The following is a 21,968-nucleotide window of genomic DNA, read 5'->3' on the forward strand; positions in this document are numbered from 1 at the left end:
TTTTATGGATATCTTTGAGAAATGGCTTTCTTCTTGCCACTCTTCCATAAAGGCCAGATTTGTGCAGTGTTGTCCTATGGACAGACTCTCCCACCTCAGCTGTAGATCTCTGCAGTTCATCCAGAGTGATCATGGGCCTCTTGGCTGCATCTCTGATCAGTTTTCTCCTTGTTTGAGAAGAAAGTTTGGAAGGACGGCCGGGTCTTGGTAGATTTGCAGTGGTCTGATGCTCCTTCCATTTCAATATGATGGCTTGCACAGTGCTCCTTGAGATGTTTAAAGCTTGGGAAATCTTTTTGTATCCAAATCCGGCTTTAAACTTCTCCACAACAGTATCTCGGACCTGCCTGGTGTGTTCCTTGGTTTTCATAATGCTCTCTGCATTTTAAACAGAACCCTGAGACTATCACAGAGCAGGTGCATTTATACGGAGACTTCATTACACACATTTGGATTCTATTTATCATCATCGGTCATTTAGGACAACCTTGGATCATTCAGAGATCCTCACTGAACTTCTGGAGTGAGTTTGCTGCACTGAAAGTAAAGGGGCCGAATAATATTGCACGCCCCACTTTTCCGTTTTTTATTTGTTAAAAAAGTTTAAATTATCCAATAAATGTTGTTCCACTTCACGATTGTGTCCCACTTGTTGTTGATTCTTGACAAAAAAATTAAATTTCATATCTTTATGTTTGAAGCCTGAAATGTGGCGAAAGGTTGCAAGATTCAAGGGGGCCGAATACTTTTGCAAGGCACTGTATGTTTGTTTAGTGATACAGTGTTAGTATTATGTTAATGCATGTGTTAATGTATTTTTATTTTTATCTTTACCCTTACAGAGCACTCGTTTAACTCATTGGTTGACATTGACAGTGCTAAACGTCCAATCCATTTTGACTAGGCATTCCACTCTCCTAGTCAAAATAGATTGGGTGTCTAGCACCATCAATGGGACTGAAAGATGAGCATTGATGGTCAATCCTCCAATTTTAAATGAATTAGATGTCTACTGCCATCAAATGAATGCAATTAGTGGGATATAGTGATTAAAAAAAGCTTTAGAGTGTTACACGGGGCTGAAACCAGGGTATTAGAGTTTTTTATTCATTTTAATTGAATTAATTAAGCTTTTATTAACATTGATCTATACATGTATTTATAATTATATAAAAATATATTTTTTTAAAATACAGTAATGATTAACAATAAAAAAAACATTAAGAGCAAATATTTAGGTTTTTATTTATTTTTTTAAGAACAAAGGGTAAAAGGCCCCAAGTGTTAATTAACTTTTGAATTGCGATCCACTGTATTGACCGCTGTTCCCGAAAGGGTTATATTGTATTTATATATACTTTATGTGTTAGTAGTGTAACGGGTACACAGAAAGTGTATCCGTTGTAGCACGTGGAAACCTCCCCGCCGATTCCTTCATGTAAGGTCGCTAACGGCTGCGCCGTTGGCTCGAGCTTTATTGGCGCAGTGGTTACCGAGCTTGCCTGCCGACTAGAATCGTCGCGGCGCGCGGGTTCGCGTCCCAGCCTAGTCAGAGGTGGGAGCGGAACGCGGGGCGGCACAGAACAGACTCGGGTTACAAATGGGGGCTCGTCCGGGATCGGCAGCGAAGGTTTCGGGGGGAGAGTGTAACGGGTACACAGAAAGTGTATCCGTTGTAGCACGTGGAAACCTCCCCGCCGATTCCTTCATGTAAGGTCGCTAACGGCTGCGCCGTTGGCTCGAGCTTTATTGGCGCAGTGGTTACCGAGCTTGCCTGCCGACTAGAATCGTCGCGGCGCGCGGGTTCGCGTCCCAGCCTAGTCAGAGGTGGGAGCGGAACGCGGGGCGGCACAGAACAGACTCGGGTTACAAATGGGGGCTCGTCCGGGATCGGCAGCGAAGGTTTCGGGGGGAGAGTGTAACGGGTACACAGAAAGTGTATCCGTTGTAGCACGTGGAAACCTCCCCGCCGATTCCTTCATGTAAGGTCGCTAACGGCTGCGCCGTTGGCTCGAGCTTTATTGGCGCAGTGGTTACCGAGCTTGCCTGCCGACTAGAATCGTCGCGGCGCGCGGGTTCGCGTCCCAGCCTAGTCAGAGGTGGGAGCGGAACGCGGGGCGGCACAGAACAGACTCGGGTTACAGTAGTTACTTACCATTCTTCCTAGGATCTTGTTTATATCTGCACTGTTTCTCAGGTGAGAATGGTGCCTAACAGCTTGTCGATGTTCCTTCATGAACAGCATAAATGCATTTGGAGGCTTTTTGACGTAAGTTTGATCCACTTTTTTGTTCTTTCTAAAATTTACAGAAAAAACATAACAGCATATAATGCATGAAATTGTGGGGAACCTTAGCAGCAAGTGCCATTGGACTAGTTTAAGCATAAATCAATTGTACAGGAATTTTACTGTGCTATTAGTAACGGTTTGAAAGTCACTGATATATTAGTGCTTTGCAAAGAGTGACTAGTGAGTTTTGAGATTTGAGTCATCATTCACAAAGGCCATATGCAATTGAAGACTGTTGAGTTTTAAGAAAATAAAGAATAAATATTATTACTGCTTGTTTTATTTAAATATATATCATCAAGTGCTATTTTTCTTAATTAAGATACACTTGTTTTTACAGGGGGAGGCAAGAACGATTTGATGATACTTGATTCATTTCAATGCGAAAATCATTGAATGTGGTCACAGAACAAAATTAACTTGTATTTTAGGGCAGTACTTTAGATTATGTTAAAATTATGTTTAAAAAAGTCTTACTTAATCCTAGGGATTGTTCTTGGAAGAGGAGCAGTGTAGTTAGGAGCTGTAACTTTATACAACAGCTCTCCATTCCTGAATAATAGACAGAAACACGTTACGTTACACATGAGTAGATATAGGTTAATTCCATATTTGATATGAACAGCATCACATGGTAAATTGTTAATAGGCTTTTATTTGCATCGTTCTTTTCCACCCTCAAGTCGCCCAAAGTGCATTGACACTGTCTCCTCATCAATCTACTGATGGCGCAGCATTTTGCTCAAGGATGTTATAGCATGATTTCTAGGGCAGGGGATCAAACCCACAACATTTGGGCTGGAAGATGACAACTCTACACTTGTGTCTCTTAGAACCTTACAGTTGTCAACAAGTTTTATGTTGACCCACATTTGCCCTCAATGTTGATCATCTATGTTTAGTCTTCTTCAAATCTTTTGTGTCATAGGTATTGTATCATACCTAGGGTAGGGCATCATTTGAAATTGAACGATTCCAGTTCCATGTTTCGATTCCGGTTCCGAACGATTCTCGGTTCCGATTATTTTAAAAGGCAGGGTAAAAAAAAAAACAAACAAACAAACAAAAAAGGCATGGTCAAAAAATCTTTATTTTAAACTTTTATTAGTTTATATTAATATCTTAACTTCTCGATTTTTTAAAAAATTATATGAATTTAAAATTTATTAATATTATTATTATTTATATGAATTTAAAATGTATAATTATTTCTATTTATTGTTAATACAATTAATATGAAATTTATGAGTTATATAAACTTCCCACAGCGTTATTTTGATATATCCGTCTCAGTCGAATGCTTCATATGGCTGCTTCTTTCTAAATAAGCAACACAACAGATTCGAAAACAAAAATCCTTTTAATACTGTTGATTTTAACGGAGGAGTCTCCTGCTTTAAAATGGCGGCTGTTTAGTACCGCCAGCGAATCTGTCATTTTGCATCTATTTCTCTTTATATGTTCTAACGCCGCTGAGTTTGCCATTTTGCATCTAGTTCTATATACATGTGATATCGACCATAGCCTGACGAAATAATATGATTCATTCTCATACTATTCCATCCATCTATCATCTACTGCTTAGTCCGGGGTCGGGTTGCTGGGACAGCAGAAGACAGACGTAATGTATTGTTTTACTTAGGTGGTTCTGACGGTGGCGCGTGTCAACTACGTAGCACTCAGCTAGCTTTGCACTTGGCACTTGGGCTATATTCCATGAAGCCAGTTGTGCATAATTGGTCATGCACGGCATGATATAGTTGTGTTGCAAATGTTGCACTGAGCTTACTGATCTGTTTTTTGTTGTTGTTGTTGTAAAGTTAATCCAAACTTTTGAGCGCCGCCGCACCGTGTCTATGGTTGTAATCAAGTTGCAATGCACAAACACGCACTTCTTGTGGCTTCTTCTTCGTGGTTTTCGGCAGCATTTTTTTCCGCTCAGCGGTCCAATCATCGAAACATGGAATCGAAATTTAAAAATTTTAACGGTTCCGGGAGAACCGGAGTGTTAGAACCGGGTCCCATCGATGCCCAACACTAGTCATACCTGCGAATGGAATTTACTTACGAATAGTCTTTTTTAATTTGACTTTTTTAACCTGTCCTGTTCAGTTGCGTAGGAACTGAGAATGGGCATCCGAGTGACTTTATGGGCTGAACAGTATAGAGCCACAGTGGGGTTTGGTGTACTTTCATTCTGGTTGTATATATTGGGTAGTATATTCAGAGAAAGCAGTTGGACAGAAAATGTTTTGGGGGACAGAGAGAATGGAAGAACAGACAACCGAACAGAAGGAATCGTGATTAAAAAAATATATATATAATCAAATATATATGCTACTTAAAACAAGCAGCATTGCTGCATGCAAATGTAGTATTAATAATATATTTTTATCAATAAATATGACTTGACTTATGGGAGTTCCATACTCCGATTGTGCTGGGAAAAAAATACAGAAAAGTGTCCTGGAGGGCAGAAAGGGAGAACAGAACAGCAGAAGGAAAAGTGAAAAAAATCATTAAATATATATGCTACCAAATAGAATAGAATAGAATAGAATAGAAAGCCTTGTCATTTTATAGATTACAAAAGCTTCACCATAACGTGCATCACATAAAACAAAAGCAAAAGTACAATAAGGCATATATAAAACAGGTTACAGTATACATAGATTGGAAATAAAGTGAATAAGTGACTAGCAGCAAGTGGTGATGTAATAAAATTTACAGTACTGAGACTAGGAGGCAGATGACTGACTCGATATGATACAGTGCAAATGATTTTGTGCTTAGATATTGATGTAGCGGTGCAAAAATTGTATAATGTAACAAAGTGCAAACATTGCATATGGAGTACCCAAATTGAGACAGGTGTCTGAGAACACATTACTTAGTGAGATGCATGCAGTGTTGTGACAGATTACTTAAAAAAGTCATTGAATTACTGATTACGCCTCAAAAAATACTACTTACTATATTATCAAAGTAACTAAGTTACTTTAAAAGTAATTTATCGGTTACTTTTTACCAATTTTTCTCCCTTTGCTGCCGCAACATATGAATGACAACAGAAAAATGTCATCAGATGTAATTGCCTTTCCGATAAATGAATTTAATGGGAAGATCAGAATTTATCACATAAGGCTTAATCTTTGAGTTAGCGGGGTGTTATCTAGTCCATGTAGTTGATTTCAACCACTATTGACTCGCGCTAGCTTAGCCAATCAGGAGCCCTGAAACTAACAAATAACTGTCATATTGGGTCAAAATTATGATCATGTGACTAGCACCTTAGAGACGGGTCATTTGCTTTGCTCAACCAAAACCACCTGAGGACAGAAGAGGCAAGATTGATATTCGTAATTTTTTTCAAACCACGGTTTTCAAAAGCGATAACAACTACTGAGCGAGAACCAAGGATTGAAAATGTGGACCATGAAACGCCAGAGAGCACCACCAAAATGGTGAGCGGAGATTCAGTTTGCCAAACTAAAGACGTTAATTGTACAACAAAGCCACCACCGGGCGTACCATATTCAATGGACGACGATATTGGCCAAGAATAGCTTTCCTAAGCAGCCTGATTTAGAATTCCATTTACAAATGATGGGAAACAAAAACAAAACGCTAATTCTTAACATATTATTATAAATATTCCTGGCTGGAATATTTAGTCAAAAAAGATGCGGTGTCTACTTCACCACTACGTAAGATAGAAAAACGCATGCGCTCACACACGCACGCACAGACACACACAGTTTTGATGCCTGTTGTACGAGCATGGGCTAAGCTAGTATCCAAGCATATATCTTGTAAGTTAATTTTATTGCTGGGACTGCGTTAAGGGGTCATCAACATGTTTTGCCCTCCTCTGCCACAAAGGTCAAACTCGGCCTATGTTTGAGTTTGGTGACAACTCTTGGGAAGAAACTCTCTCTCTCATTCTGTTTTTGCTCTTATTGCCCTGTTGTGCCTGCCATAGGGCAACAGGCTGAAGAGGTGGAAGCTGAGGTGTCGCCTTTTATGATACATACAGTATGTCTAGTCATGCGTATGCCCACTCTAACATGTTTGTTAGTCATGCAAAAAATGTGACTGCTGTACAGGATCCAACGGGCCAGTGAGACACCATCCTGCCATCCCAGGACGAAGCATGCTCAAAACGCCCCTTCACTGTCCACACACCAGGGCCCAGGGCAGTCCCTCGGCCCATCCAAGCCACACCCAACCAGCCTTTGGGGATCGGGGAAGGGAGCGCACGACCACTCATCCACACACACACCAAAAGCAGAAGCAATAGCAAGTTCACCAGTCACAAGGACAATTCAAAACACACCAAAATATGCTACAAAACCAACAAAACATTGCAGTGCATATGACGTATTTTAATGTTATGTAATTTTTGGTAGTGTTTTGTTGAGTTTGACTGTGTGCCTATAAATAAAAAACTACTGGATTATGTTGGCAGCTAGCAATGTAGATGAATGTGAAATGTGAAGACGATATGAAATCTTATCATCCGGCTCAATGCATTTCTCTCCCACCCTGAGTCTTTCAAAATAGCCCAAATGGGCGAGAACCCACCCAGTCTGCCAACACTGAAAGCAGAGAGAGTGCATGACAGCCACCAAATATCTGTATTATAAGAGCGGAAGGATATTGGCAAATCCTGTTCACGTCTATCATTGTCATAAAACTGTAGTATGCATTACTGCTTGCCATTGTCAAACTAATATACTGTATGCAATATTTTTTTATATAATATATATACAAGTTTAGTTTTATCAGTCATAGAAAACTGACAGATAAAGGTAAAAGTGAGACTAGGTTGGGCCTTTGTATTGTTTAGTCCAGCCACACTACTAGTACATTATTTTGGTACATGCCCAGCAAGCGAACCTGGTATATTACTTTGTCTAATTGATCTCATTGTATTGCATAGCTCACATGCCCACTAGCCAGGAACCACATTGCATGTCACTCATTAAAACCTTAGCCATGCAAGTATTCTTAAGCGAGAGTTTTATTTTAATGGTGGTGTCTCATGTTTTTACTTACAGCAATCCAACCGGACGCATGTTCATGCCATTAGGTAGCATCACCTCTGGTACAAAATTTGTCTGGAAATAGAAACACAGAAATAGCACTGGATAACAAAAGCTCTGAATGACTGCTTAAAGAACAGGTCTCACATAAACATATTTTGATGGTAATCAGCAGTTATACATTCATGTATTGTACATTATTCATTCATTTATTTCCTGAGCTGCTCAAGCTCACGAGGGTCACGGGGGTGCTGGATCCTGTCCCAGCTAACTATAGGCAGTAGGCAGAGTACACCCTGAATCAATTGCCAGCCAATCGCAGGGCACAAGGAGACGAACAACCAAACACACACACATTACCACCTAAGGACAATTTATAGCCAACCAGGCATGTTTGTTGGACCAGAGAGGACACTAAAGTGTCTGGAAAATAACTACGCAGGCACGGGGTTCATGCAATATTTACACTGTAAGGCCGAAGCCCGAAATTGAACCCTCGATATCAGAGCTGTGAGGTGGATGTGCTAACCACTCAACCACCATGATGCACTGTACAAAATGAGTACAATAAAAATTACACACAAAAAAGTAATGTGTAGTTGCCATTGAGCAACTATCTTCTACATTGGATTTGATTTCAGGAACCCAATATCTGGTTTGCAGCAAATGGCATAAAGGTTTTACTCATTCAATGACCATAAAAAATGAATAATAAAATAACACATACAGTGCAGAAGATAGCGTACATTACAAAACAGCTGTTTCTCATTTCAATTTCTCTTAGTCACCAGAAGCGCAAATGTACAGAAAAAAATCACATTTGACAATCATTTTGATGCAGCAATAAAAAAAAAAAGTTTTGTTACTCTGTCTTCCTCAGACTGGCAACATAAGTGTCATTATTTTAGCCTTTGTCTTGTGATCCTGGTAGCCTATCAACCCCCTGGCCCAATCTCTCCATTTTGTTGCCTGTCTCTACAAATGAATAATTATCTCACCTTCAATCTATATTGCACAAACACGCCAGCAAACAGGCACGCGCATCAGTAATTGCAGACCTACCTGGTCAAAGACTTGCGCAAGTGGCTCTGTGCTTTGGGGATGTGGATGCACATTCTGATGAGTCATTGGCACAAATTGCATTCTGGTAGCAGCCATCATTGAACTTGCTTGCATGTAACAGTTTTGGATGGGAATAAACCCATTAAAGCCTCTGCTCTGGCTTGCAACTGGCTGAGGGTTAGTGCTGTACCTTGACCCAGTGGTCTGAGGAGGATTTTTAGGTATACCTTTTGATGTGAAACCTGACATTTCCATTTTCTGTAAAGAGAAAACCTTTGCTTGTTAAATGCATCCGAAATATACAGTGGTATGAAAAAGTATCTGAACCTTTTGGAATTTCTCATATTTCCGCATAAAATCACCATCGAATGTGATCTGATCTTTGTCAAAATCTAAATCTAAACTAAAAGCAACCAAACATTTGTAGGTTTTCAAATTTTAATTGGAATAGTATGCAAAAAATGACAGAAGGTGGAAAATAAGTAAGTGAACAATCACATTTAATATTTTGTGCCCACTCCTTTAGCAACAATAACTTCAACCATACGCTTCCTGTAACTGCAGATCAGTCTGGCATATCAATCAGGACCAATCTTGGCCGATTCTTCTCTACAAAACTGCTGTAGTTCAGTCAAATCCTTGGATGTCTGGCATTATTCGCTGTCTTGAGGTCGTTCCAGAGCATCTCAATGGGGTTCAAGTCTGGACTTTGACTTGGCCACTCCTGAACGTGTATTATGTTCTTCTGAAACCATTCTGTAGTTGATTTACTTCTGTGTTTTGGATCATTGTCTTGTTGCAGCATCCATCCTCTTTTTAGCTTCAACTGTCTGACAGATGGCTTTAGGTTTTCCTGCAAAACATCCTGATAAACTTTTGGTACATGCCCAAAATTCATTCTCCCATTGCAAGTTATCTAGGCCCTGAGGTAGCAAAACAGCCCCAAATCATGATGCTCGCTCCACCATGCATTCAGGTGGGGACTAGGTGTTGATGTTGGTGAGCTGTTCCATTGCACACATTAAACGCGCAACAATGTTTTTTTCAGACAGCAGTGGCTTCCAAAGTGGAGTCCTCCCATGAAATTTGGCCATAGTTTTACACATAGTTGATGTGTGCACAGAGATGTTGGACTGTGCCATTGACTTCTGTAAGTCTATAGCAGACACTTTAGGGTTCTTATTTACCTCTCTGAATATTCTACGCTGAACTCTTGGCGTCATCTTTGGTGGACGGCCACTCCTTGGGAGAGAAGCAAGAGTACCAAACCTTCTCCATTTGTAGACAACTTCGCTGACTGTCAATTGATGACTTTTAGAGATGGTTTTGTATCCTTTCCCAGCTTTATAAAAATCAACAACCCTTAATTGCAGGTCTTCAGACACCTCTTTTGACCGAGCCATGATGCACATAAGAAAATGCTTCTCATCAAGACAATTCTTACCAGATGTGTGTTTTATAGTGGGCAGGGCAGCTTTAAACCACTCTACATGATTGGGTACACACCTGACTGAAATTGTTTGATAAAAAATGGCTTCTTTATGTCTCCTTAGGCAGCGGTTTCACCAACTTATTTTTCCCCTTCTGTCATTGTTTGCATGCTGTCCTCATTAAAATATGATAACCTATAAATGTTTGGTTTTAGTTAAAGCAGAAACTGTTTTTACATCTGTGATTTTGACAAAGATCAGATCACATATGATGATTTTATGCAGAAATGTGAGAAATTCCAAAAGGTTTAGATACTTTTTCATACCACTGTGTTTTATTTCCTCTACAAAGAATTATTAACAATTAGGATTTGTTGGCCATATTGACTGTATAGAATAAAAATATTCTAGACTGATGAACCAAATGTTTACTTATTTCATTGAATCATTTATAGAACATGATGCAACATTAGAAGCAGTTGCTACACAGTTTAGTACTCTTCTGATGATTGGCAAGATTTAGGGAGAATTATGACACCAACCAAAAATGATCACTGCAAAGAGTCTAATTTAGAACTACAACCCTCTGAATTGATTGCCATTTAATCACAGGACACCTGTAGATACATTGTCTTAAGATTCACACCACCACAGATTGGAAACTGAATCTAAACTGCCTGCACACAAGCCAAACAAGTTAACAACTAGGATACACCATAAGTAAAATAATAAAAATTTGAACAAGATTATAAACTGTTATTGTAAATTCCCATTGCCATGGTTATTTCATCAACTTACTGATCACAGTCTTGTTGAGGTTGGGTTTGTTGTCTAAATTCATATGTTGTGCATTGTCTCAAGTCTAGGTATGTGCAGTCTATATTCATCGCACATTTAACGCCTACACCCTAAATGCAACAAATGCTGACACAGCTTTGTGGTCAAAGAATTCAAAGCACTGTTGGTCTTTCATGTGTGTTTTGGGGTGCTTTGGCACATCACCTTATATGATGATGTACACAACATAAATTCACTTTACATGATGACATACTTTAGCTTCATCGCATGATGCCGTGTTTTATTTTAAATACCAGCTTCTATACCTCTCAAGAACCCTTGAACAGTTTGACTAGATTCAAATGAGTCTAAAGTGCCACAGGAAACCCACAAATGATTTTTGATGAGTGCTTGTATTGGAAATTTGACTAATTAAAGGTATGTGGACTTGCAGGATGGCGCCATACGGCAAAAATTGTCATGTACCTTTAAATCTCATAGGAGTTGAGCTGAGTTGTTTTTTCATAACTCCTCGACTGTGCACAGCTTGCGTCAAATCCATTGACGGGCGTAGGTATGCATAGGGATGGTAGGGACATACTGTAACACTGCCAACTTTTCAGGGTGCTCAAATTGTCCTCACCAACTTTTAAGCAACCTTATTTGCATTATATAAACATAGGTAATTTAAATTGTTTTCCCATATGTTGTAAGGATAGAACTGACCCTACAATTGTTAAGTGAAATATTTTCATTATGTTCAGACATACATTCATCTCTTTTCACTGAATTGATGTGCCAGTCCATTTTTTCCCCTCATCCGCACGTTTGATTTGCTGATTATTTCACCCTTGCCCCCAACACACACAAGCACTGACTGCCCTTACAGAAATACAACAAGTCGACAACATGCCGCCTCCTTCGAAGAGGAGGGATATTAGGAGTTTTTTTTTCAACCAGCAACAGCCACTGTAACTAATCTAAAAATGTGGGTGGGGGATCGCGTCACTAATTTTGCTACTGAAAGCCCAACCTGTATCAGAGTTAGCATAACATTAAACTCTGTGAATTTGCTAACTAGCTAAACTCAAGGAAGAAGCTGCTTAGAGAGAAGTGTCCTTCTGGATGTGTTTTCTACTGTTACCATTCATTAAAACTGGGAGAATTTTAAAAATTTTATTTCATTTAAGTGGTCTTATTGCAAACCAATGTCGCTTTCATTTTTAGTTCAGTTTGACTGTGCTTGTGAACAAAAGCAGTTGTGTTTTACCTGAAGGAAGGCTCCGTTTTTATTTTTTTGTTATTTCCTAAGAATTTTTTTTTTTTTCAGTTATATTTAATTTCTTTATTTAGACAGACAATGTTGAGTGATCTTAAGTCAAATGTTTACTTTTTGCATTCCCTGATAGTTAAGAGATTATTTACAAGTTTGAATTTATTTTGTATGTTAATATAATTTATGTACAAATATTGAAATTTAAATTGGCTAGTAAAATTCAGACATTTATTCCGAAAGTTTTCAAAATTTTTCTTTACAAGTTTTTGAAAGCAAAGGCTTTAATCGAGCGGTTTATCACCTGGACCAATACATTTGAAAGTTAGTATAAGTCAATAGAGATTTATGTTGCATTGATCATTTAGTCTATCATTTAATATTCATGAGACATGTAGCCCTGACCCCCGTTCAACCCAATCTGTTTGGTCTTATTAACTTATTAATGTCCTGTCCCCTGCAAAAAGTGTTGAGACCAAACCCACGCCCTTGAATCCATTAGTTCAATCTTATTCAATCATAACCCATTATCTCCATGGGAAATTTATGACCAGTATATATTCATGCAAAGAAGGCGGACAAGATAGCAACATCAAATCGTACAGAATGTACCAAACATTTGATATGCATTGATTTATATGCATATAAAAGTCAATGTATTAATATAAAACTGGGCATGTGAAAGGCATGGCTTTGCAATGTGTCTTCAAATCACTTTGCTTCACTTCTTTTAAATGTGCGTTCGCATGGCTTTTAGTTTATGTTCATCTGCACACTTTTCAATGCATCTTTCAGGCCCATTTTCACGTACATAGCTTTGAAAGGTCAAGTCCCTGAGATGTGTGTTTCTTCAAGCGTTTTTCTTTGTTAGGTCACAGATAGTTTACACAGACAGTTGCCTAAGCATATTTCAAACCCTGTTTTGTGTATACACAGCATCAATAAACTGGGCCCCTGGGCTGAGCCATATCTGCCAGTGGCTTGCTGACGTGACAAGCAGCTCGTGCATTGAATAAGCAACGGCTACTTTGATTTGCAGGACACATTGATCATCAACACTTCAAATACTTGTCACAGTAATATTGTATGCTTCAATTCTTCAGCAAGTCAACCCATTGCACTGAGATGGGCTTCCCCAGCACTAGAGCCCGTCTTCTGCAATAATCAGCTATGAGGGACTCTGAGCTACTTGGTTCCCCCCAGCCTCCAAAATGTGCTCAGCCAGTGGTGGCTCCTCTGAAACCTTGTGTTGAATTGAAGCATTTTAAGAATCATGATTAAATGGGCGGCAACTTGGTTCATACGGGTTTGCTCATGTTAAACTTTCTTTTGGGAAGACTTTGAGAGCTGTCAAATCTTGTTTACATTCAGGGGAATGGCTCTGGAAATGGCTGTCCAAGAAGGCTCCACCTGTCAAACTTTTTTTTGCACCATAGAAAAATATGTTTTCACCTCTAAGATAGCTAGGCAATAAATATGTGACCGGTGCTTTTTTTTCATGATTACACTCCTTTGTAACAGCTTCCTCCACATTGGTCAGCCAATGGAGAGCTACAATGGCATGGTTGGAATCGGTCTTCGGATCCGCAAAAAAAGTACACATGCGGAAGTTTTGTGTAGCAGTGAACTTTTGAGGTGTTAGGAGCATATAAAATATATACTACAATAATTATTTTTCCCATTTATATATAGTTTAAATACAATACCAAGCAAGAAGATACACAGTGGTACCTCTACATACGAAGTTAATTCGTTCTAGGACCTTGTTTGTAAGTCGAAATGGTCGTATGTCGAGCAGGATTTTCCCATAGGAATACATTATAATTCCATTAATTCGTTCCACAGCCCAAACTAACCCTAACCCTACACTAAATCCTTAATAAATACTGCTGTTACTATTACGAATGGCAATTACACATAGCAAAACACATTAATGATAAATAAACATCGGAATAATGCAATAACAATAATAATAATTCCTGTAATAATGTAATAAATCGGGTTCTAATGTGGCGGACGTTTTTTTGTGTACCTGAACGCACCGCGTGACTGACGTGACAAGAGAGGAGCGGTGCGGTTGAGTTTACTTTCGCTTTCAATGTTTTCCTGAGTATGCAGTCAATTGCTGCGGACAGCAGGCGTTTTGTGTTAGATAAGTTCTGAAATAAATGATAAAAACCTGACAAAGCTGGCGATTTCTTTGACGATGTAACCACAATAATAGATATCAACTGGTGAATGGTGGTCGGAGGAGGAACAGGGAGATGTATTGTTGAGCCAGTTCACGGATACGCACCCAAGGCTTATATTTCTCTATAATTTGCATCTTCATTTAGAAGGTAAGCGTCACCTTTTTCCTTGTTTCACCACCTGTACCTACCTTTTCAAATCCTGTGTTGATTTCTGTCACAAAAAAGTCAGCCAGGCAACCGACTGAGGTGCTGTCATGTCGTCGTATTTCAAGCATGTCGTCGGATGTAGAAACAAATGGCAAGTCAAATTTTACGTCGGTTGTTAAAAAGATCGTGTGTTGAGGTACCACTGTAGTTCCATCTGAAAAATATATAAATGAAAATGGGACAGGGGGACTTTGCAGGACCAAGAGTCTGTACAGCACCAAGCTGGTAGCATTGTTAGTATTTGCAGAAGCAAATCTGTGTGATGAATAAATTCGGGTTGTGCTAATGGACATTTCTTCTACAGAACTCACAAGCCATCACAGTGATGAATGTGTAACACTTCAGGAAACAGACTCAGCTTGCAGAGCTCAAAATCCAGGAGGAAACTCACAATTTGGAATGATTTGAGCTTGAGGACCATCAAAAACTGAATTTTCCAGATCCAGACATTGGACCTGCATATACTTATTGCATTGCACAATGTAACCATATTTGTAATACGATGCCTTAATCTTTTGCTCTCGCTACTGCAGACTGCTAGGTGAAAAATATTTCAATACATTTCATCTCACATTTAAATATTAGTCTTTTCTTTAATGAATGTCGACCAGTGGCGATGTTGGTCTTTCAAGGGGGGAAGGTCAAAGTGTGTCCGCCTGTGAGTGCTTTGTGACGGTTGAGGGACTCAGCAGCACCCGCTGCTTGGTAGGGACAGAAACTACAGTGATAGATGCGGGTGGCGTGGCTCAGTGGTAGAGTAGTTGTCACCCAACTCAAGAGTTTGTGTGTTCAATACTGAACCCAACGTCGCTCCTGGTGCTCCGTCACCAGTAGATGGATGGCGCTGTAGTGTAAAACCCTTTGAGGGGCTTAAAAGGTGGAAAGGCGCTATGCAAGTATAACTCAATTTACAGAAGTCAGTCTCCAGACACAAGCAGCTACAAAAGACAAAAAATATCTAAAATAGTACCTCAATTTTTCGCCAATCGTTTTAAACAAAGAATGTGTCGCTAGGCGGGTTAGCTTTGCAGAACCTCGGAGTTTCAGCTTGAGCGGTTAGGCCATTTATTCTGACAGTATAACATGACTTCTGAGCTCACACTGTCTTCTCACAGTTGTTTTCTGAGCTGTCCCATGCAACCTGAACTGGTGGGCATATTAGTGATGACTTCTTTGATGTAGATGTTTGTGTCTTCCATTAAATCTTTGTCTGTTTCAAAGAGAGTGTCGGCTGTGAATAGGGATTTGTCAGGAGTGTGCGTGATGGTGTAGCAGTACCTCATTAGTCTGAGTCAGGACGGCTGGATTCTGGGAGGAAGCTCAGTGAGTGCCTGTCACCAAGCAGGATAATGGGTGGCTTGGTCGCCATTGAGAAATCTCTCAAGAAAGTCTCGGAATTGCTAACAACACTACGTCAACCCCAGGGCCTCCTTCTCCAACTGGGCATACTATAACTCTGTCTTTGTTAGTAAGCGTGATGTGTGAGCAACTGGTTTCCATTGCATCTCTTCTTTCTGCTGGAGAACTTCCCCCAATCCGTATGAAAAGGCGTCTGCTGACAGTTTCAAGTCTTAGTTGGGGTCATAAAGTGTGAAGACATTGTTATGTGAGGTCATTTTTAAGATGATTAAAGACTTCCTTCTGTATACACTCCCAGGCCCACTGATTCTTCTTTGACAGAAAATCTCTCAATGGGTTGTCTTTTTCAACAAGACCAGAAATGTATTTTGCCAGTTGATTTAGCATTCTTAGGAAACTGTGGAGCTCTCCAGTGTTTATTTGGCTCCCTCTTAGCCACAACTGCTTTGACTTTTTGTCTGGCTGTACTCCGTCAGCTGGCAAAATGTAACCAAGAAACATCACCTGACTTCTGTTCAGCTCACACTTGTGCATGTTCAGTATGACACCTGCTTGCTCAAGCTTGAGAACAGAATGTAGGCCTCACAAGGGTATCATTCATGGGACATAAAACAATAGTTACTGGCCTTAGCGTCACAGTTGTTGCAGGTGCGGCAGCAAAAAACCCATCATCTTTCATATTGTACGAGAAACATCAGGTCTGGAGTCTGACGAGAGTCCTCTCCAGCCCGACGTGGCCACCTACTGGGCCATCATGCATCTGTTCCATGATGCCATTTCTGAAAGTACGGGGTAGAAAAATCTGTGGGTGGAACTCCGTTCCTTCGGGGTAGTAAAACTTCCTCATGTCAACCCCATTTTTCAGATACAGTCTATTCCATTGCGACCAATAGGCTTTCGTGGCTGGGCTATGGTGAAAAATAAAATAAACAGACTGGACTCACAGTTCAGTCTAAGCTGTCCTAGGAGCTATAATGCTGGGGGAAGCACAGCCACTGAGTCTTATCCCCTGTTTTTCACTCTACCTTTACTCTTTACTCTTACTTTAATTCTCTTTTCTAATTCTAATATCTAGTTGACTAGTATCTTCATCACTAGTCACCCGGTGTCCCCTTTAGGGGAGGGGCTACTTTTTCAGCTGTAGCCGCCTGACTATCCTGACCCCTTTCTGGATGGATGTCCTAGTTGCCCCTCCCCGTCTCATCTAGCTAGATGGACCACCTCATGTTCCTTCATCTCATTGCATCTCTACAAACTGGAACTCCTTCTGCTAATACCCATCATCAGTCCTGGTGCATCTATAGCCTGTCCGTTCTGGGAGTGTAATCTTTCCTGACTGTGGTTCTCCCCAAGGTTTCTGTTTTTCCACTGGATTTTTGGAGTTTTTCCTTGCCGCCATGGAGGGTCTATGGATGGGGGATGCCCAGGACATGAACTCATCTCATTCATCTACTGTATCTGACTGTATCAAATTGACTCAGCAAAAGCCCTCTGGGACAACCTTTTTGTGATATAGGGCTATACAAATAAAATTGAATTGAATTGAAAAATGTCAGCCCAGGGTGACAGAGGCTCCCCCTTTTCGCATCAACTAACTGTTCTGGGATCCAACCACTAAACAAGGTGATGGGGAAATGCACACGAACATTTTGGACACTTGTGCAAGACTGACAGTTATCATTGACAATGGAGTAATGCAGAATCATTGTTGGGTTATTTACACTGATCAATGTAATTCCTTACTCCCCAATTACTCCCAAAAGAGTGTGCCATGCCTGTGCTCCATACGCAGTGGTCTCTTAAATTGCACTGCACCACTTTGTCGCAAAAATCATCGTACGCAGGCTCTTGTATCAGGCACGGACAAGAAGACCTGCAGGGCCTCTGAAACAGTGCATCATGACACAAACTTTCTTCTAATTCATTAATATGTTAATAAAGTGAAAGTGCCTGTTACATCAAAAAGCATGTTTATTTCATATTTCACGCCGTAATTTATGCTCCTGAATGGAATGGACGACTTTGATGTGTGTGGAAGCGATTGATTTATATATTCAATTTCTTGAATCCCGCGCCATGAAAATGAGTGACTTTCTGGATTATGGAGGAATGCGAATGTGACATCACCCGGGTCAGCATCTCACAATACAGCATTGCGTTATAGCCTGCAGATGGACTGCCGATTCAGCTGATTTTGCGGATTAATTTGTTTATTTTTTGCATCACGCCAGCCAAATGCGCAGCAGGTTTGTGTTGCTGCTCCATGGAGAGGCGTGTAAACCTTTTTGGGTTCAAAAAGTTCACGTTCACCGCGGAGATTGGCCAAATCAAGTCTGACAACTATGGGACCATTGGACTTACGAGGATGTGACTAAACTACGTGTTTTTATTATGTCAAATACTGCAATCATGGCAGATGTTTTAATAAGTAGGTGGCTTGCATTTTGTGGCTGACAAGGCTCCATGTCCACCGAGAAGGCCACTCGGCCCCCTTGTCATCCTCCAGCTGGGGACGCTAGAGCGTATAATGATGGCAAATTAAAAGACTAATTTCTTGTCATCTACGCTTTGCCAAATTGCTGTATATAGTTAAATCATCTCAAAATATGATTCTAATTCACTTAATAATATTAGTTCAGATTTTTTTTTTATGCTGTCACAGGCCCGTTAAAGTTGAGGCAGCATCGTACAACAGAGTAGTCACGTGGTTGGTTATTCTCTATAGGATGCACTGCAGGGAAAATAAACATTTACCATAATGATAAAGGCTCATTATGTATTTATAGCCAACGTAGTCATTTTAATAGTAGGCCAATATAGCTAACACAGAGACCTATAGCATGTGTTGCCTTCTTTCTAAGGCTTGAAGTATATCCAAGTATGTCCGGCTTTAATTTTTTTGCAACTCCAGGCATATTTGTTTGTTGTTTTTTTTTTGTTCCAATATGGCTCTTTCAACATTTTGGGTTGCCAACCCCTGACCTACATAATTTGGACCTTTTAAAGAAAATGTCCACATTAGATTACAGTAAACAACGCAACTTAAAACAATCACACACAGACAAGTTAATGCAGCCTTCAGTATATAAAGTTTGTAGGTGATCGAGCACTGCAGGAGAGCCGTGAGTCATGGACACGCCTTCAGCAATGGGGGCTTGAGGGCCACTCCCACTTATTACTGTGGCTGGCTCCAAAATTCTTGTCACCACTCCTGTCTTTATGGTAAGAGGCTCAACGCCTGCTTTGAAATTGCGGATGGGTACCACAAACATCACAACTTCTCAACACAAGCCTTCATTGGGTTCAACATCATATCACCAGTAGCACCATGTGATTTTCTCAGTTCCCCCGGTATCAAATTCTCACAATCCTATTATAGCACAGTGGAAAGGGCCACCTTTACAACTAAAGTTTGGGTCTTTTGGCGAGGGCTACATCGTGGCACCCTTTTACTGAAAAGGATTGCCTCGCGATGGCCATAGTCCAACTGTGTATCACCTTGTTGAAGGAAAGGCTGGCTGAGAATAACCGTACTACTGTCTTAAAAGGAAATCTCAATCTGATCTGAATTTAGTGTTGGCCATGATAAAATTTACATATTTGCAATATTCACAAGCATATCAGTATCACCTATGACTGTCACACCGCCAGGACCGATACCCTGTAAAACCTGAGCGATGGATGGCATAATTTGAGGCCTGACGTCGTGGGATATCCACTCAAAGAGCTGCATTGGTAATACGTTACGCCAAGCACCGTAATCTAGTATAGCGCGCATTTCCACCCCGTGAATGAACATCGAGACATTCACTATGCCCTCAGTTTCTTTATCACAGCTACCCATGTTAACGGGCCTGGGCGATGGGGCTACACAGGTGCTAGAAATGTTACGTTTGGGGGCATTGTTTCTGTACTGGCGAGAAGGGCAGTTTTTCTAAATATGTCCAACACCGCTACAGTTATGGCAAACGACACTCACCTGGGTTTTCTTTACAGTATCCATCATTATATACTGCAAGCTATTTGGTGGATTTGGCGCCCTTTCAAACTGCCTAAAGGAACAGTCGGCCACCCCTGCTGACCGCCATCTACCATTATTGACTTGTTGTCTTGCACAATGGCTGCTCATGCCCATTGCTCTGCTGGAACTTGATGACATGGTTGCATGGACTGAATAACAGCTCTGCCAGCTCTCCCTGCAGTCTCGAGGCGGTGGGGGATCTGATATGTCCTAGCCAAGGTAGTCGGCTGCTCCACCAGCAGTTTTTGCACTACCTCGGCATCTGTGAAGGCGTTGATAAGGATCTCAAAGCTCATCGTCTTCTGCTCCAATTCCTATTTTAAAGCTTAGCGATCGACACTTTTTCATAGATGTCGTCACTCAAGCTGTTAAGTGTCTCACCTGGCTGAGTCTTCCTCTGCCGCAACTCCATAGCGCAAATGGCAGCCAGCTCTTAATGTGGACCATAAGCAGATTCCACTTCATCCATAATTTATTACTAATTCCATCAGGAAGATCAAGGGTTTTTGTGGAGGACTGCTCCAGCTGCTACCGTCAAACTGCATCTTGGTTGGACGCCCATAGTTTTCACAAATCAATGATGAGCATGAGCACAGCTTTCAAATTGATGAAGGAAGTCTTTCTAAGAGCCAGTTCCATCAAACTCTGCTGGTTATAATGTTTGTATTCAACCCCTTTGATCATTAAACTCATCATCACTACTGTCCTTTATCGGGCTCTTGCAGGTTGATTGAGTAACATGTCAACAACACAGTCCTCCTTCAACCACGATACTCATGAGAACCGCTGGACAGAGGTAGAGTGCTCTCGTGTGGTGAAAAGCTGCAACGTTTGGCCCGTGTGCGTCCATTATCATAGCAGTCCAGGCCTAGCAAAAGCTTACTTAGGCATCTGACATTGTCTGCTATTCCACAAACGCATTCCACTGGCGTGGAGGATGCAACTTGGCTCAACAAAGGGCCATAATAAATTCCAACAGTCTTTGACTCACCTCTGACAGCATATAACTAAGTCGCTGGCGCGGTGAATGGATTTGTGGAAACGGATGGCGGCAGAGTAAGCAGTCATTCCTTCCACGTGAACGTTTGCACCTCAAACAAGCTCATCGTTGTCCCTTCACGCTGTACGTGCCGACTCATCTGTTGTCTGCGCCGCTTGAGTTGTTCAAACCAGGCCCAAACGTTTCCATTAAATCCGCCAAAAATGGATTAGCAGGCGAGAAGTTGTGGTGCACTCATCCACCCCAACTAGTCTTCCAGCTCCTGTCACGAGCCGACATATCCGCGTTGCATGTCCGCGTTTGTTAACACTTTTTTTTTTATAAAGGAAGGATCCCGGACGAACCCCCAGTGTTACTAATCTTACTTTTTGGTAATGGCGATACTCTCAACTCCAGCCGTGTTAGGGAGTGGACCGGCGATTCTTGTGGCTCGTTCGCTGTCGCTACGTCCGATTCTCCCCTTGAGTAGATGGAAAGGTGCATAAAAACACACGGATGTGTCGAATTGTCTTGTACTGGAGACTTTTATTAACAGTAACATAACTGCAGTGGACATACAGCCACTCAACACGGCGCTCACACGCAACTCAGCCTTACACCTTTGGGGCGGCGTTTGTAAAGTAGCACATGCTCAAAATTACGACAACATTTTCTTACATTTAGCGCCACACAGTGTTTAACATGGTGTGAAATTTTTAGAGTCACTTTTTTTTTTTTTTGCACATTTACAACATTATTTAGCAATTTAGATATTTATTTTTAAATAAGAAGTTTTGGACCTGATTGTTTAAATCCAGAACTAAATATTTAATTTAAATCTTAAACTTATATCCTACATCCTAAATGTTAAATCAGGAAACGGTCGGAAATAAATGTTTATCTTAATATGCAAATTCACATGACTGGAGACCGGAAGTAACAAAATAAAAGCGGGTGGAGCAGCTCAGGCTGTCTGTTTACGTTGCTTAAAAATGAATAAAACCTACTCAACGGTGGCAGTCTGCTCTTGGACATGAGTCTTTGTGATAATAACAATATACAGTATAGGTAAAATACATATTTAGGAGAAACCATTTGAAGAGTATTTTGTGTGCTCCAGCTTTTATTTAGTTACTTCTGGTCTCAAGTCATGTGAATTTGCATATTAAGCCAAATATTTAGTTCCAACTGTTTCCAGATTTAGCAGTTAGGATATAGGATATAAATTTCGGATTTAAATTAAATATTTAGTTCTGGATTTAAACAATCAGGTCCAAAACTTCTTATTTAAAAATAAATATTTAAGTTTGTAACGCGTGGCAGGGCAGGATGA

At 40.6% G+C, this 21,968-nt stretch overlaps 1 protein-coding gene across 1 annotated transcript in view; it reads right to left on the bottom strand.

Annotated features, from left to right (window-relative positions):
• LOC130917003 (transcription factor 7-like) overlaps positions 1-21,968 on the bottom strand; it is a 32,580-nt gene that overhangs the window by 6,378 nt on the left and 4,234 nt on the right. Inside the window, exons 2-8 of the mRNA XM_057838033.1 lie at positions 21,022-21,116; positions 14,258-14,430; positions 8,588-8,655; positions 8,398-8,500; positions 7,349-7,410; positions 2,768-2,842; positions 2,156-2,297 (exon numbers count right to left, since the gene is read on the bottom strand). Coding sequence (XP_057694016.1) covers positions 2,156-2,297; positions 2,768-2,842; positions 7,349-7,410; positions 8,398-8,500; positions 8,588-8,655; positions 14,258-14,344 — 537 coding nt within the window. The 5' untranslated portion in view covers positions 14,345-14,430; positions 21,022-21,116. The remainder of the gene's footprint in view (positions 1-2,155; positions 2,298-2,767; positions 2,843-7,348; positions 7,411-8,397; positions 8,501-8,587; positions 8,656-14,257; positions 14,431-21,021; positions 21,117-21,968) is intronic.

Source organism: Corythoichthys intestinalis, chromosome 6 (assembly GCF_030265065.1).
Source record: "Corythoichthys intestinalis isolate RoL2023-P3 chromosome 6, ASM3026506v1, whole genome shotgun sequence".
Lineage (NCBI taxonomy): Eukaryota > Metazoa > Chordata > Actinopteri > Syngnathiformes > Syngnathidae > Corythoichthys > Corythoichthys intestinalis.